General features: G+C 52.3%; 1 protein-coding gene across 1 annotated transcript; it reads right to left on the bottom strand.

Moving 5' to 3' along the window:
* Positions 1–1,631: 1,631 nt before the first annotated feature.
* Positions 1,632–17,304, bottom strand: ACVR1B (activin A receptor type 1B). The gene is made up of 9 exons (XM_084499756.1): positions 17,184–17,304; positions 7,896–8,135; positions 6,458–6,706; positions 5,020–5,250; positions 4,536–4,703; positions 3,902–4,058; positions 3,298–3,422; positions 2,498–2,628; positions 1,632–2,320 (listed from the first exon to the last, which is right to left on the bottom strand). Exons 2-9 carry the CDS (start codon positions 8,068–8,070, stop codon positions 2,195–2,197), a joined length of 1,362 nt encoding a protein of 453 aa, XP_084355882.1. The 5' UTR covers positions 8,071–8,135; positions 17,184–17,304; the 3' UTR covers positions 1,632–2,194.
* Between the last annotated feature and the right edge of the window lie 563 nt (positions 17,305–17,867).

Genomic DNA, 17,867 nt, shown 5'->3' with positions numbered 1-17,867 from the left:
CGGGAGGGGAAGGGGAGCTGTACATTCACAAAGCGCACACACTTCCACGCTGCTCCACGAACCAGGCCCTCCCGAGGCAGCCTCGTGCTGCCCGACAGCGAAAAATCCACGGGAGGATGCAAAATGGCTCCGAACACGATGCAAAAAAAAAAAAAAAACACTCCTCACTTTACACGGATAAAGTCACAGACAAGATCGGGGGTCTGGGGAAAGACAGACACACAGACATACACAGACAGCAAGAACAGAGTGTTTTTAAAAAAAAAATAAACCCCGGTGGCCGGAGCAGAGATGAAACCTCACCTTACAGAACAGGCGCAAGGTTTGAGTAGAAACAGTTCCAGTGTAAATCGAGCTGTGTGCATTTGGTTTTCTTTTTTTTTTTTTTTCTTTTTTTTTTCTTTTTTTTTGCAGTGATTTCTTTACAAACAAACAGGTCAAGAGGTAATAATCATAGATTGTTTTTTTTTTTTTTTTTGTCTTCTCTTATAAAGAATTAACAACATTAAAAAAAGTTAAAATCCAGGCCCTCCCAGAAAATAATAATTAAAAAAAAAAAATAATCAAAAACCACTCCAGTTAAAAGTTATGGCTTCAGAGTTATATACCATAGATACTGACCTAACCAACAACCGAGACTTCCCAGCTGGCCTGCGGTGCTGCAGTCAGCACGACAGGCTCAGTCCTCGAGCTGCTTCTGGTTTCGCTCAGCCCAGCTGCGGACAACAGTCGAACCAACTCTACCTCACCCTGATTCGGCATTTAATCAAAAAAAAAAAAAAAAAAAAAAAGTCATGCAGTTCCCCCCCACCCCACAAGTTATACACAGCCACTTCCAGATTATGAGATATTTATATATGTATATTAAAAAGCTGGACGTTGATTTCCAAACCCCACACCCCACCGTCAGCTCCTGCCAAGTGCCGAGCGCCTCTCGGGAGGCGCAGAGCAGCGCCGGACACCCGGCCCCTCGTGCTATGCCCCAAGGGTGCCTCGATGGTGGACTCAGGAATCGCGTTCCTACAGGAACGGTCTCTCCTGCGTTTCCCCATGGCCTGATCTCCTTCCAGCCGGGCGCAGTGCCTGCTCCGTCTCTGAAATGCAACTCAGCTCCGTGGCTTTCTCTCCCCCGGCTTTCTTTCCACGCTACCAAGAATTCAAACCCCCAGAGGCTCAAGGCAAAAAGCCCGGGCTCCGGAGTGAAGTCAGTTCCTTGTTTGTTTTGTCTTAAAAAAAAAAAAAAAAAAGAAAAAAAGAAAAAAAAAAAGGGAGGGGGTGGCAGTGAGGCAACCTGATGGGAAGTCCCTGCAGCCGGCGAACGGGCGGCAAGGCCACAGCACCCATCGGAGAGCTAAGGATCTGGTTCTAAGCAGCCTGTCCAAGCCAGACAACGCTCACTACGGAACAAGGAGAGCACCAGCACGCACAGCTCAAAAAAAGGACACTCGAGATTTGCACATGCACAGAAAGCACGAACGGAGATGAGCCACCCTACGGGCAGACACTGCACGTCTACGGAAGGAGATGAACAGGCACAGGGGACACGCGCACCTTGCGCATGCATACACCATTGCGCACACTGACAGCCAGTCAGGTTTTTGTTTTCTTGTTTTCTTTTTTTTTTGTTTTTTTTTTTTTTGTTTTTTTTTTTGACTTAGAATTTTTCAAGCTTAAGAAAAAGGAGGGAAATGGTTTCACGAAGCTGATAAACTGTTCAGGCTCAGCCTCTCAGAAGGGAGCACCATTTGTTTTTGCAATGCTTTTTCTGCATGAATGTGCCAAGTCCTCGGAAAACCCTCGGAGCATGGCAAGAAAACCTTCCCTTTCCCTTCCCACTCCCAGCACCTAGCACCCCGGCCTCAAACACTGCCAACGGGTGCGTCACGCGCACTGAACTTTACAGGGATTTCCATTAAAGAAACAAGAGTTACGATCATGGCTGAGATCCCTCAGGTTAAAGTCCCTCTCAAGTCTTCACGCTGTTAGGAGGTGATCATAAAAAGGTTTCTGATTGTTTCATACCCAAGCAGGGAAGAGAGCAATTCAAGAGGCTCTGTCACCCCACCTAGCAGCCTGTAGGTCCCGCTGTCTGGTTGGTAGCAGTAGATTGGGCAGAAACACGAGGTAGGCCTCCATCACACGTCTACTCTAGCATGGCAGCTTTGTGCAGTTTCCTCATGCTGGGGCTCAGAGCCTAGATTTTCACATCTTCCTGGACACTGAGCTGTGAGAGGGTTTTCTTAATGCGGAGGGCGGTGAGGCGAGCCGCTCCGTTGGCGTACCAGCACTCTCGCATCATCTTACCCATCACCCGTAGTGCCTAGGCAAGAAACAAGGGCAGACATCAGTCCCCTCCTCGACCCCAAGACTACAGATGCCCAGCTGAGGCAGGCACAGCCCTCTGCCCCTCCTAAAACTAGAGCTCAGCCTGCGGTACTCGCTCTTTCCTCACCTTATCGAGGCGAAAAGGGGAGGTGAAGGTGAAAGCAGATCTTACCTCGTAGCTTTGCCACCAGTTTGGGATGTTAGGCCTTAATTTCTGGTCACATACAACCTTCCGCATCTCCTCAATCGAAGGATCAGAGGGTACGAGGTCATAGTATGGAAGCTGATATTCTTCGTGGATACCTGAAGGGAAGGGAAGGGGAAATGCAATTCCTGGGAGACTGGCTCATCCCCACAGAGCTCACTGAAGGCAGACAGATTCTGTTTTAGACTACATGACTCACTGCCTGAGATGCGTCAAGGCTTTGCAGCTATTTAGAACAGAAACGAAGAATCTGGGATTTGAGTTTACAAGAAAAAAATTCAGGGAAATAAAATACAGCTGCCCAAACTGGAACAGAGTCAGCGTGCCGCGATCGACACCTCCCACCACAGAGGGAGGGTCGAGGAACCTCGATTTGAGCTGCAGTTGGCAGGACGGCTGCACGCATGACAGCACGGCGCTCCTGCTCACAGCTGGATGTGCCAAGTCACTCATTCATACCAATTCAAGGGGAAGAAAGTTAGCCACGGGATTGGCACCACCACTTACTTAAAAGCCATCCAAAAAAACAGCCACCGCCCGGAACATTAACTCCCACTTCCCCACAAAAGCCAGCCTTAACAGGGTCACTTTTTTGGGTCACTTTTTTGGGTCACTTTTGTTGCCTCCCTTGGTAGCAAGGCACACGGACGGATCTTCCTGCAGCCCTGTGCTCCAGGGTCTCCAAAACCCAACCAGCAGAGACCATCGAGGATGGGGAAGCCAGACGCAAGCCAGGCTGTTGGCACAAGCACCTGAATGGGTATTACCTCCTGCGTTGCACCTTCGAGCAATCTCCCAGTAGACCAAGCCCAAAGCATAGATATCAGCACACTTGAAGGAATCAAAATGCTTCATGTTAATGGTTTCATCCAAGACTTCAGGTGCCATGTATCTGCAGAAAGAGAAAAGGATCAGCACGTTAGTTTGGAGAGGGGATTCACTCTAAGACAGTAAACGGCAAGTTCTGCACAGCACTTGTCAGCAGATGAAACTGGGTATTGTGCAGTCTTAATCAGTACAGAACTGGGCCCAACGGTGCGATGGAGTGAACAAAACTCAAAAGAGAAGAGTTGGGAAAGAGGCAAAAACATCCAAAAAGCACATCAAGCTCCAGACAACAGGCCCCCAAAGGCGTCTGAGAATGCCAAGCGTGTTGTCAAGGATTATAGGAGCCCCCTGGTGCTGAGTTTACAAAGCTGGCCTACAGCTCTCAGCTTGATGGCACCCAGAGATGAAGGGACACCAGTTCTGAACACAATGCTGACGCTCTGCAAGACACTGGAAATACTGAAGACAGAAAATTTCACCAGTGCTAAACAGCATTTGTCAGAGATGCCTTCGAACGCTGGCCAGGAAACGCTGCTCCCCTACCGTTTGGTTCCGACCCTTTGGTTCGGTGCAATATCAATCGTATCCGTAACCGAATCGTGCCGGACGGCCAGGCCAAGGTCAGCGATGGCACACGTGCCATTCTTCTTCACCAAAATGTTCTTGGATTTCAAGTCTCTGTGAGCAATGCCAGGCTTTCCTAAGAGAACAAAAGAATAAGTAGCAGGGAGCACGGTCTGGTGAAAGCCGCAGGACTGGATCTCATGGCGTTAAATTCTCCGTGTTGCAACACATTTTCCTGTTTGGATACACTTTAGCCATGAAAAAAAGAGCAGAGCTGCCCGCCCATGGTTTGCAAAGGCTCCATTTACGCTTCAGAGGTACTGCTGATGCAGTAGCATCCAGAGGCCTCAAGAGGGACATGAACTCCATCCCAGGCATCAGGCATGTTTAAGAGGACTTAAGGAGTTTAGAACTGCTGCTGCCTGTGCTACCTTCCCACCCAAGTAGCCCCAATTTTAGGATGCAGATGTGAAATGCTGGTCTAATTCCCAGAAGGAAGGCGAACACAGTCCACCACCAGCAAAAATAATCAATCCATTGCTGGTCAATACCAAAAGAAAGCAATTCTGCTTTATCCTCCCTGTAAGAACTCCCTTCTTGACTTTGCTCTTACCTTGAGTACCCACGATCTCCATGTGTAGATGGGCCAGCCCGCTCGCAGCAGACAGGGCAAGCTTGATCATCCCCTCAATAGTCACCGTGTATCGATTAAGGTAGTCAAAGAGAGATCCGTGCTCGTGGTAGTCAGAGACAAGCCACAGCTGAGTCCACGTTCCATTATCTGCAGCAGGAAGGAGACTGCTCAGATGGGTACAATGCAGGGACAGAACAAAACCCCTGAGCATCCTGCACCCCTTCTTTTTGGTACAGAGAACTACTGGGTAAGGCTGCAGCTCAACAGCCAACCTGGGGGCAAGCGAGTCAACAACAGCAGTAAATTTTACCATCCTTTGGTGGGAAAGTTGAATATGTAGAGCTTTGAAAAGCATGTAGATGGTTTTCTTTAACCATTTAACTGCAAATCCAAGCGAAGAAACAACTAGAAGCAGGCTACATGCTAATAAAGTCTCTGCTCTCACGACTGGGGAACATTTTACCTTTGTTATCTGCAGCGATAAATCCCAGGATGTTCTCGTGTCGCAGCATAACAGTTTGATAGATTTCCGCCTCCCTAAACCAGGAACGCTCCTCACGTGACGAGAAGATTTTTACAGCCACATCACCTCCACGCCACCTGCCACGCCACACTTCCCCGAAGCGGCCTTTGCCGATGATCTCCTGCAGGACAATTGTCCGAGCCACGGTCCGCTGGACGAAAAGCGGCAAACCTACAAACAAGAACACGGAGAGCTGAACGTCTGCTGCAGCAAAAGGAACTCCTGAAGCCCTGGAGCATTATATCAAACCTAGAAGGCTCTGCATTTGGTAACGCTCAGCTTGCCTAAGACCCAAAACAGCAAATGGTGGCAGCTCCTGTGCCTGTGTAGGATGTACCATTTGGCTGCTCCGAGAGCATCTGCATATCGCTTTGAAGTAGCTTGCAAACCACCAGTGATTAGGCACACAGCAGTCAGGGAACTACTGCTCCGCAGCAGATCAAAGAAGCTTCAGCCTGAATATGGAGAGGGAAACTCGAAGACAGATTCCACTAAAAAGCAGTAAATTCCCAGAACTTCTCCTAAGAAAGCAGTCCCAACGAAGTTGCCACCTCTTACGTAAGATGCAGAGCTCACCTGCAGACAGTGAGTGCAGAAGAGGTCCCTAAACACTTTATATATAGCAGATGTGGTGCCAAAGGTTTATTCCCTGGCTGAATATCAGGTTGCTATATTCTCTGCCGCTGTGGATTATCCTACAGTTTCCATCTGCTGTAAAATTCAGTGTTTTTGTGTTTTTTTTTTTTTCTTAACCTAACTGCTTTCATAGTTCAAAGCCATGAATAAAATGATGAGTCCCCTAGCTATTCTAGGAATGACTTCTTTTACTTAACTGAACACTGTACAGTTCACAACCACACCGTTCACTTTGAAATACCCAAGGACTCTTTGGGATGAAACAGGCTGCACAAAGAGCATTTGCACACTAAGGTTTTCAGCTGCTGAAATCTCTCCTATTTTCCTGCCAGATTTGATGCAGGTGAAATCCTGCACCTCCCTTTGAAAGCCAATAACCCACGGGTTAGCAATTATTGTCTGTTTCCAACCCAAATTCAGTTTCAGGACTAAATTTGAAATAAACGCAGCCGTGTGAGTTATCCTTTTGCAGACAAGGAGGAAAGCCACACGAGGCTGTTTTTACACATCACCAGTTACGGAGGAGTTGAACCATTGCTCTTACCTGGTCTAAGCACTGAACACTGACGTTACAGACTCTGCTGCGTGACCAAAACTAAAATATTACTCATGACAAGCCAACCTGAACAGGCTGATGAGGCAAGGACCTTCCACCAGTGCAAAGCTACGAGGACTAGAGCCAGAACAGACTGCTCCATTACAACGACACGTTACCAGGTCATTTCCAGTCCTATCTTAATACCTGAGCCAGAGCCAGAGGTGGAGAGATCATAGACCAGATCTTGCAGAGTCTTATCCTTCGACAGGCACATCTCACAAGAGGGATCTTCCATATCCAGCCGCTGACGGTTGTGGTAGACTCGTTGGTGGTGGTGGAAAACGAAGACGACGATGATCATGACCACGAACACGAGGAAGACGGGTCCAGCAATCACCGCCACCAGCTCCACAGGACCCCAGCTGGATGGGGGTTCGTTATCTTTCAGGTGTCCTTGGGAGAAAAAAACAGAGGCTCGTTTAGAAAATTGTCACTCCTCCAGTGTTCTTTTAAGGACCTTCTTCTTGTGTTTTAATTATCCTCTCAGAGCCAAGACTATTTTAGCTTGCTGCTCCAGGATGGCAAAGGACGCATCAAATAACAGTGGTAACATGGGAAGGATCAGTTCAGCAGGCAGGCAAACTACAGGGAAAACCCACAGAAGATGATGGTGCTTCATTTGTGGCATCGGGGACTACAGCACCTGCTATTTAAAAGGGGGTGGGAGCCTGTTCTGGGCCAACTTTGCTAGAACAGCACGTGTTCTACCTTCCACTAGAACTCTCAAAGTGGGATTAAAAAAACAACCAGAAGTAAGGACTCAGCTCTGCCTCTGTCCCCTTCTAAATACCCCACTAAATATCAGCCCCGAATGGAGAGGAACAAGGTATGAGGAAGCACTGCATGCCTTCTCCGTCCCAAGAGCTGGAAAGCAGCAGCCTTTTCCCACACCCTGACTCAAAGGCAGGGCTGTTTCCTCTCTGTGTGCTCAGAATTCAGGCACCCCTTCACCCCACACGCTCTCTTTCAGAGCTCTGCACCGTTCCCATCCTCGTGCCTCATCACCGAAAAGATCTGCGGTCCTGGAGGAAGGAAAGCAAATCTATCAGATAAAAGGCAGGCTGCAGAGCAAGGCAGCGCCGGAAAAGGGAACCGAGCCGTGCCCAGAAAACATGCACTGACCTCAGGCCATGGCAGACACAGAGCACCGTGCAGCAGAAGCTTAAATTGAACTGCAGATGAACGTATCTGCTGCTGCTTTCAGGAGCCTGTGCGATATCAGCAGCAGGGCTGATAAGGTCAGAGGAGTCTCATAACACGGAGCTGCTGACTGAAGGTTGAGGGGGGAAAAAAAAAAACACAACCAAACATTGGAAGCTTCTCCTACCCTAAAGTACAACCTCATCATCTGGTGACATTTTGTCTGCCACAGGGGAGCTCGAGCAACTTTACATTTTAATTTGAAGTAGTTTGTTATTATTTCCACTTTACAAATCAAGGGAATAAGCCAAGCACTCGAGTTCACACAGCAACCTAAGGGAAAAAGTGAAAACAGTGCCAAGAACACCTCATTCCCGACCCCAAACAGACAGCTTCCATCCTCTGCACTTCAAACAGACGATTTATTTCGCTCTCTACTCACCGCTGGGAACCATTAAATCAATTTTGTTGCAAAAATCGGAGTAGCAGCAGTGAGTGTTACGCAGATCTTCTGAACTCAGGCAATAGAAGGGTTTCCCAGCAGGAATCAGTTTTGCTTCAGGAATGCAGGTCCGAACGTGATGTTTGACGCCGTCCAGGTTGAAGACGGACACCATGCACGCGCCGTCCGTCTCGCACGTGGAGTTTGCTTGCTTGCAGTCGGAGCACAAACAGGTCAAAGCTGCAGAAATCAAGACAGGATCAGCTCCTTAAAACTCGCCAGAAACCACACGTTCAAGCAAAAAGAAAACTTTCTTCCTCAGTCTGACCACTTCTTAGGTCCGGGAAGAATTGGCTTTAGTAACAGCACAAGTCACATTTGATGCTGTAGACGCAAGAACCTGCCTTGAGCACCGACTGCAACGTGGAAGAGCAACGCCTTTCCAGAAGGTGACTTGGCACTGCCCTCGTCTTGCCCTTTTTGCAACCAACCATTAGCAGAGATGACCCAAGTCATTCCTGCAAACTCGGCTACGTTTTACCGAGACTCACTCCCAATCCGACCTAGGGGCGGAAAGCAAACCGAGGCAGAGCACTCGCTCCCCTTGGCAGACCGACAGCACCCAAAGGTCCTGCGTGGACCTCGGATACGCCACGGATGAGCTGCCCGACGCAGCCCAGCGAGGGACATCCACCTCCACAGGCAGCAGGCAGATGCCAACCCAAAACCCAAACCAACCCCACAAGCCAAGCGTGCTACACCCAACCAGATCGGGCGCTTATTTAGTAACTGCCTTCCCGATCCGAGACGCTTCCTTGGGTCAAATACATTCCTGGCTTTCTGCCTGCTCTCCGTGAACATTATTTGGGTGAGGAGCGCAGGAGACACTCTCCGAGGCGGATTCCCACATTTTTTCGGCCTCTCCAGCTGTCACTGGGCTTTTCTCAAGCTGCCTGAAAAACTGTAAGCAAATCCCCAGGCATCGCCCGGGTTGGGAACAAAGAGCGAGTACAACAATGTCAAGAAGAAGGGTGGGGCTTGGGGAGCAGCACGCAGCTTTTTCTTCGCCTTTCATCAGATCCCTCAGCCTCCCCGGAGGGATTCCGAAACATGTACTTACCCGCTGCAGAAATGGTCTTTCAGGTAGAGAGGGTTTGAAGAAGGGTTTTCAAAAGATACAAGCAGCACGGTTAACTCTCCCCAGCCCGGCAGCTAAAGCCTCTCTGCCTGTTTGTGCTCTGCCAGCGGCAGGACAGGGACAAAAGTCACGAAGATGCTCGTGTGTGTCAGACACCTTCCTGCGGGGCAGGGGGAGCGCAGAGCCCTCTGTCAGCACCATCACTGCCATCAGCACGTTTACCAAACCTCCAGGGATATTCACGGCCCGGGGAGAGCCCCTTTTCCCCCAGCCAACACAGCAAAATCAGGCTGCAAGGGGCACCGTGAGCCGAAGGGAAAAAGAGCAGGTCCTGAGCAACTTCTTTGGGGTTTGTTTGGGAGGAAGACACCCGTTAGCCCTTATCTCCAGTGTCCTAGGTGAATCAGTTAGGCTAATTACGTTGCTACTCACTCAATTCTCTCTGGACGCTGTGCTCTTCATTTCCTAGCTCTTGCCGTGTGCTGCTTAACAGCTCCGAGGCAGGCTGCGGTATTTCAGAGAGGCTGAATGCGGGCACAAGTGGGTTTGAACCGACAGATCCAGAACTAAAGCAGCAGTGAAAAGCCAGTGAAATACAGAGGAGCTGCTGAGCGAGGTGGCTTTAAAACCACCGTAAGCAAACGCAGCTGAAAAGGGATGTAGGACAGAAAACGGACAGGGATGACCCCAAGACCGAGCCCTACGGAGGAGAGCCGAGCACACCGTACCCAAGGATTGCTCGGCTTTTATGGGGTGATGTTCATAAAGGGGAGCCCCCTGTGTTCACCCACCCCACAGCTCAGAGCACGTCGCTTTCCAGTGGTCAGCGGGGCACAAAAAGGACAGGTCTTCCAGAAGACACGCACGCCCAGGGGAACAAAGGTTGGTTCTAATGGAGCTTTTAGGAAAACACGAGAAAGGAGAGAGCAGCCAGGGCACATTCCTACCTTCAAGTCTACTTAAAAGGAAATAGTGTTTTAAAGCATCTCCTTTATTACTTTATCAAAACCTCAAGGTAGAAATTAAAATCATTTAAGCAACACGTTCCACCATGCAGGCTCTTTGCAACTTGATTGAGATGCAGTAAAACCGAACCCGGTTCCTGTTAGACTCATTTCTAAGTCAGAGATTAAGGCTCCGGCAATTTCACTTCCAGAAGCTCAAAAATAAACAAAACACTTCAGTGCTCTCATAAAGCTGGGTTTGGAAACTTTTTCTTTCTTCCGTATCTGGCCCGAAACTGAGCATCCTTTCAAGAACAAAAGCCGAGGCACTGGCTGCATCCTCTCGGTTTCATTTGCAGAGTTAAAAAAAAATAAATAAATAACAAAAACACAAACACAAAGCCATCGGTCTACCTGCAAGGTACGATACCAAAACCCCCTGTGCAAAGGGATTGGAGACAAAAGATCCTTATCTGTTCTGGGCAGAAAGACAAAGTTTCTTCCCAAGGAGGGGTAAGCCCCACAAAGCCCGGCCTCGTTTCCCCCTTGCGGTGCTGCCAGCTCCCCCTCCGAGCCGGCTGCTCTTTTTTTTTTTTTTTTATACAGTTCTCCAAAACCCCTAGGGTAAGGAGAGCAGCGTGAACAAAGGAAGCGAAGACTCCAGCAGGCACGTGTGCTGCTGCTACGCCACCCATGAGACCCTCAAGGGGCTCTCCAGACATTCCAGGAGGGCTGCAGGCAGGCGCCCTCCGATTTTAGGACTTATTAAGTCCTCGGTAGACCCCGCAGCCTAGCTCCAGCCTCCCTTGAGCAGCCAGGAGCCAATTCTGCCTGCATTTTTATCACTCAAGAGCCCACCCCCAGGCCTGCCATCGCCTGGAGCCGAATTCCTCCCCAGGCATCACCCACCGAGGGCCGGTCCTGCTGCGGTGCCATGGTGCCGGAGCCCGGCACTCCGGCAGTCAGCACAATTACAGGGCAGCCCCTGCACAGGGCTTGCATTTCAGGTTTGATTAACCAGAAGGGAAAATTCTTCACCTATCTGTAGCATCGTAGCGGTTCTTTCCCTTAGGATGGGGGACGGAGAAGCGACAGGTAGAGAGCCCCACGCCGGGGGTCTCCGCGGGGCTCCCGAGCGCAGCCGGGACCGCGCGGGCAAAGCCAGGAGCGAAGGAGAGAATTTTTCATGCCAAACAGCGTTCCTTTCATTGGGGAAGAAAAGCTCCTATTGAGCAAAACATATAATCTACTTAAATAAAAGCAACCGACCGGGCCGATGAAAATAGATGGGGGCAGAGGAAAACAAAAGAGCAGCTCCGAGCTCAGGCGGTGCCGCGCTCCCCTCTCGCAGGAGCGCCTGGGGATGAGTCTGCACGAAAGGTGCTGCACAAGTTGGCAGCCGAGCCTGCTCTATCTGCTCCGTGCTCTTCCTGCCATTCTGCTCAGAGACAAACCCAGCCCTTACACGAAGCTGTTTAAACAAGCCTAGCATTAAGCTGCGGATCCTCCGAATGAAAGCTTTGTTCTCCCAAAGAGGGACGGATCGGGCTCGTGGCCCTTCTGAAGCAAAGCCTCGCAAGCCAGGCATCCTCCCGCCCTAATTGCAGCAGGGGGGAACAAGAGAAGACCCCCTCGTACCAAATCCCCCCACTAAAGGTACCCTGCTTTTGTAAAAATCAATCCCAACAAGCAGGTGGGGGTCCTTGGATTAGAGCTCCAGGCTCCAGGGAGCTAAAATATTAAGCTTTGACAGCCAAAGAACATTTTCTCTTTTTCCTTTTTTTTTTTTTTTTTTTTTTGCAGCAACTATCTGAGCTCATTTTGCACATATTTATTCTCGCACAGGAATGCATGTGTCAAGATGTCTATGCAGCTAGACAGGGGAAAAGTTTCACAGCGAAATCTAACGTAATGGTGTTAACCACCTCTTGGAATACATTTCCCCAAATCTCCCCAAAGCTGCGCTCTGCAAGATGACATCTTCCCGGGGGAAAATGCTACCTGATCAAGACGTATTAAGATAATTAACCTGAAGATGATCATTGGTAAAATTGCCAATACCCACCCACGTATTTACCAGATAAACAGATTTTTTGCCGAGATTGTAAGCTGCTGTTCTTTTTCAACAGTTTGAATCGAGGCTGGAGGAACAATGATTCCCCTGACTTCTGAGCCTTCATAAGGCTCTGGAACAGGAGCTGCAATTTATTATGTCTCTGTACAGCACCTAACTTAATGAGACCCAATCTGGTAGTGATGTTTTAATGCTGCAGCAGCATAATGTTAGCAAGAGAAATGGAAAACAATTGGGTTTGTACCTCTGCTGTTTCTTTAGATGCTATAATGAAGAGGGACATGTGTAAACATGCTCGGAAGAAAGAAATACCTTTCAGGGTTTCATTATATGCTGTGCTGAAATAAAGAATAACCATTATCATCGAGGGTTTTGCCCAAGAGTCGAAATAAAACCCATTCTCATGTGGCGAGGGAGCCGAGGACTGTTCTGAGCCTCTGCATGCTCCTCGTTCAACCATACGGCCCCAAAAATGATTCTTCAAGAAAACAATCAGGGCTTCATTTCCAAAAAAGCAGGGAGTACAATACCCAAAGCTCTCCAATGAAGATTTTAGAAACAAAGCTGCTACCCTGCCGAGGGGCAGAAGAAACCAGAAGATTTGCTCTCCTGCAGATACAGAGCCACCATCTCGAATGCCTTCCCTACATCTCGCTGCCTCATCAGCATCTCCATCTACTTTCAGATCTCAACATCTCTTCTGTTCCTTGCTGGCGCTTCTGAAATCTACTGACCCACTCCTGCTAAATGAAACAGAGTTAAAATTAGCTGTGCTATGAAGAAAAAAAAAAAAAAAAAAAAAAGCACTTGCATGCAAGTCATCCAGAAACTAAAAATTATACCAGGATATTTAAAGTTAGCAACAAGAGTCCCAACTTTTTCAAGCTGGCTGCAGTCCCCTGGCATGCACTGAACCCAACATGAACATATCGTGGCTGACTCGAAGACATACTAAATGGAAAAAAAAAAAAAGGGAGGGGGAAGGATGTGCTTACACCTTTTAAGAAGGGTTTTTCCTTGCATCTAGTCAAGTAACACAAAAGGAGAGCTTTAAATGAATTTCAAGCAAGCGAATTGACAGGAGCCTCATCATTAATAGGGTAATTAGAAGAAGCCTTGACATTTCTGCTGCTGTTGCTCTTCAACTCAGAAAACAGACATATGGCTCCAAACTCCCTCTCCATGCTCTGGTCTGACACCTATTTTGTGTTTTGGCTTGTTCAGAAACCAGTTCAGGAGCCACCCATGCCCTACGAGCACTGCAGAACAAAGTCCTGCGAGCCAGGCAGATGGACAGACCCTTACTGGTGGTTTCCAGGACTCTATTCTCAGGCAGCTAGCACATTTTTGGGGTCTAAATAACCAGCTGCTTACTGTGCTGTCGATATTCCAACACCTAGCAGGCCACAGGTTACTTCTAAGAAGCCCAGAGAAGGTAGCAAGCATTCAAAAGGCAAAGCAAACATTGTCGGGGGGCCTCGATGTGCACCAAAGTCTGCTTTTCTGCTGGGATGAAAGAGGAAAAAAATAATCCACAAAGAAAAGGGAGGCTGGAAAGCTTGGGCTTAAATAATCGGGACAAAAGAGCACTCACACCCCTGCAAAGAGCCCGCACGCAGCAGCCTGCCTCCAAAGGCTCGGCCCCGCTGAATGCCAGCGCTGCTTTCTTCCCCCCTTGAGCCGAGCAGACTGATAAGCGCCCCGGCCGCGTGCTGGGGAGCAGATTTCCACCCAGTGAACTTTGGCGTTCAGAGAATTGACGTTTTTCACTTCGCTCCTTTCGCAACTGCGATTTCCGGCGCATCCACTGCTGGCAGCGGCTGCGTACCCAGGGAAAAAAAAGAAAAAAAAAAAAAGAAAAAAAAGAAAATCCGGGCTGTCTGGCCAAGGAGCCGAAGGAGTTGAAGAATGCTCGTTGGACACTGGTTTTAATTTCCAGTTGGAGGAATCTTTCTTGGAAAGTTCGAAGATGTAACTCACGGACCCATGCTCCGTTTGGTCTGATTTATCTGGGTGAATATGTACTCGAGGCAGGTGTTGAGAATAAAACGTGCCGCTCTGAGATTGTTCCCAAAAAACACTGTTTTTGCTTCGTTTCAGGCCAAAAAACGAAGCCTACCTACAGCCACCTGGGACGAATCACTGCACGGGCACCATGTGTTTTCTTTATAAAAAGGAAAGTGGAGGGGGGGAGAGGTTTCCTCTCTATTTATCAACGCACACGCTGGGTTTACAGCACCCAAACACTGCAGAAATTCAGATGTTTTCTCCTACCGACACCAAAATAAGCAGCAAAGATCCTTCACGGAAAGCACAACAGCGAGGGCAGCCCCAGAGGCACGCCGAGCTCGCATCATGGCTGCTCGAGCAGCCGACACGGGCAGGATCGGAGGCTCCAGTCCCTTGCACGGCACCGTTGGAACCGTGGCCACAATGCCAGACCCCAAAACACCTCCCCGGGGTCCCCAAAACGGCTCCCTGGGGGTCCCCGAGGCTGCAGCTTTCCGGCAGGCAGCGTGGCTGCGTGCGCTGGGCGGAAACAATAGGAGCCCGGATCAAAGGCACGGCCGGGTCCGCCGAGCTCCCGGGGTCAATCGGCCCTTTCCTGTTTGTTTATAGATTTATTTTTTTCCCCCCAAACACCAGCTCGGAGGAAAACCTGACGGCAGAGCCGTGGCGAGACCCCTGCGGTCGTCCCCCCCCCCAGGAGAAGCCGGCGGCCTCGCTGAGGCGCCCACGTCCAGCAGGGCTGCTCAGGGAGGGGGGGCAACAAGTCCAGATCTGCACGAGGAGAGGTGAAAACCTCCCCAAAACCGCCTCCAAGTGCCCAAAACGACGGGCGAGAGGATGAGGAGGAGAGGAAGGCTCCTCCTGCAACAGGCACCGGCCTTGCACAAGCGGCCATCGCCCCCCCCACACCCCAAAAGCGAAGCCCCTCGGTGGCCAACCAGGCCGGGGCCACCCTCCCTGCCAACAGGTGCCCCCCCCGAGGCATCGGACACCACACCGTGAGGAAAAAGGGCTTTTTTTTCCTCATAAAAAGCACAAACATGGGGATTTTTGCTTCCCCCCCCCCTCCTCGGGGAAAGGCAAAGGCGCGCGGCGAAGGCCGCGAGCAGCCGAGACAAAAGAGTTCGCCCTCCCTCCAAACAAATATTTGCCAACAACGCTGTGGCGATTTCTTTTTTTTTTTTTTTGGGGGGGTGTTTTGTTTGAAAGAAAGGTTCCTTTGCTAAAAAAAAAACAAAACACCAAAAAAAACGGCGGCCCGAGGAGGGGGCACTGGTCCTGCAAAGGGTCAGCCCCCCCCCATTTCGGCCTGGTCACGGCCACCAACACGTCTCTCAGCATGGACATGGGGGAATTTCTGCCCCCCCCTACAATCAGGGGGGGCCCCAAAGGCGTTTTTGGGCCCCACAAGGCCCCACAGACGTTCCCAGCCCCCCCCCCCCCCCGGTCCCTTCTCATTCCAGAAGCACCCCCCAGCCGGCGGGTCTCTCCCCAAGCAGCCCTCGTAGACCCGGTGGATTCCCCCAAATCAGCCCCCGTTTCCCCTCTGTGCCCCCCCCAAAGGCTCCACCAGCACCCTACACACCCTTGATGCCTCCAGACCCCCCCCTTCAGCCCCCATCTCCCCCTTCCCTGCACCCCAAGCCCCCCTGGGGCCTCCCCTGTATGATGAAGCCCCCCCTTTTTGAAGGGGGGGGGGAAATGTCACGATAGACCAACAACAGACCCCAACCCCAGACCCTTCCTGGCCCCCCCAGCTAACCTCATGCCCCCCCATAGCCTATTTCTCCCCCCAGGGCCTCCCCTTTGGTTCTCTCCCCCCCATAACCCTCCTAATACGCTCCCCTAGACCCCCAGTTCCCCTGCTCTGCCTCCCCAGCACCCCTCAGCCCCCCAGTTACCCCCTCCCACCTCCCCAGTTCCCCTCTCTTCCTCCAGCTCCCCCCCCAGATCCCCTTTTCAGCCCCCCCAGCACCCCACTTCCCCCTACAGCCCCTCCAGACCCCCTACTCACACCCCCAGCCCTCTAATTCTCTCCCCCCAAGCTCTAGAACCCCCAAAGCCCCCACCAGCTCCCCCAATTCCCCCCTACAACCCTCTCAGTTCCCCCTCAAATCCCTCAATTCCCCCAATCCCCCCCATAACGCCCCCAGTTGCCCCCCCAGCTCCTCCCTCAGGCCCCCAGTTCCTCCCTAGAGCCCCCACCCCACCCCCAGCTCCCCCCATAACGCCCCCAGTTGCCCCTAGAGCCCCCTAAGCCCCCCAGCTCCTCTCTAGAGCCCCCCTAACTCCCCTAGTTCCCCTCTAGTGCCCCCAACCCCCCCCAGCTCCCCCAATTCCCCCCCCATATCCCCTCTAGTTCCCCCAATTCCCCCTCAATACTCCACCAGGTCCCCTCTAGCGCCCCCAACCCCTCCTAGCTCCCCCAATTCCCCCCATACCCCCCTCCAGTTCCCCCAATTCTCCCCAATACCCCCCCAGTTCCCTCCTAGCGCCCCCAAACCTCCCCCAGTTCCCCTCTAGCGCCCCCAATTCCCCCCCATATCCCCTCCAGTTCCCCCCTAGCGCCCCCAATCCCCCCCCACTTCCCCTCTAGCTCCCCCAATTTCTCCCCATATCCCCCCATACCCCCTCCAGTTCCCCCAATTCCCCCCAATACCCCCCCCAGTTCCCCTCCTAGCGCCCCCAACCCCCCCAGCTCTCCCAATTCCCCCCCATTCCCCCTCCAATTCCCCCCTCGCCCCCCTCAATTCTCTCCATAACCCCTCCAGTTCCCCCCTAACCCCCCCAATCCCCCCCCATAACCTCCCCAGTTCCCCCAATTCCCCCCCACAACCCCCCCAGTACCCCCTAGAGCCCCCAAAGCCCCCCCAATTCCCCCCCCAGCTCCCCATAACCCCCCCAATTCCCCCCAATAACCCCCCAATCCCCCCACACAACCCCCCCAGTCCCCCCCCATCACCCCCCTGAGGGTCTCCCCTCCCCTCCCCAATTACCCCCCCGGCCCCCCCCCTCCCCAATTACCCCCCCCCCCCATTTCCCGGTGCGGGCGGGGGCGGGGCCGCCCGCCATGTTACAGCCGGGGCCGCCGCCGCCTCCCCCCCCCCCCCTCCCTCACTCACCGCGAGCCCCACCGGGAGCCCCGGCCAGGAGCAGGGCGAGGAGGGGCAGCAGCAACGGCGGCGACACCGGGGGGGAGGGCGGGGGCCGGTGGTGGTGGTGGCGGAGGAGGAGGAGGGGGGGGGCGGCGGCGGCCATGGCGAGCGCCGCGGCCTCGGAGCCGAGCGGGCGGCGGCGGAGCGGGAGGGGGAGGGGAGGGGAGGGGCAGGGGGAGGGGGAGGGGAGGGGTTTAAAGGGGCCGCGCGGCTCTGGGGGGGGAGGGGGGAGGGAAAGGGGAGGGGGGGGTGGAGGGATTGGGATTGGGATTGGGATTGGGATTGGGATTGGGATTGGGATTGGGATTGGGATTGGGATTGGGGGGTTGAGGAGGGGGGCTGGGGGGGTGGAAAGGGGAGGTGGGGGGAGTGAGGAGGGGGCTGGGGGGGTTATGGGGGTACTGGGGGGAACTGGAGGGGACTGGGGGGAACTGGGAGGTACTGGGGGGTTGAGGAGGGGGGCTGGGGAGGTTATGGGGGGACTGGGGGGGGCTCCAGGGAGCTGGGGGGGGGACTGGGGGCTACTGGGAGGTACTGGGGGGCACTGGGGGGCACTGGGAGGTTGAGGAGGGGGATTGGGGGGGGTGAAAAGGGGAGCTGGGGGGGCTGAGAGGACATGGGGGGGCTGAGGAGGGGAACTGGGGGGGTTAT

The sequence above is a fragment of the Aythya ferina genome (genome assembly GCF_964211825.1).
Source record: "Aythya ferina genome assembly, chromosome: 28".
In the NCBI taxonomy this organism is placed as follows: Eukaryota; Metazoa; Chordata; class Aves; order Anseriformes; family Anatidae; genus Aythya; species Aythya ferina.
Note: the sequence above shows the minus strand (reverse complement) of the source record. Positions and strands in the feature narration are given on the sequence as shown.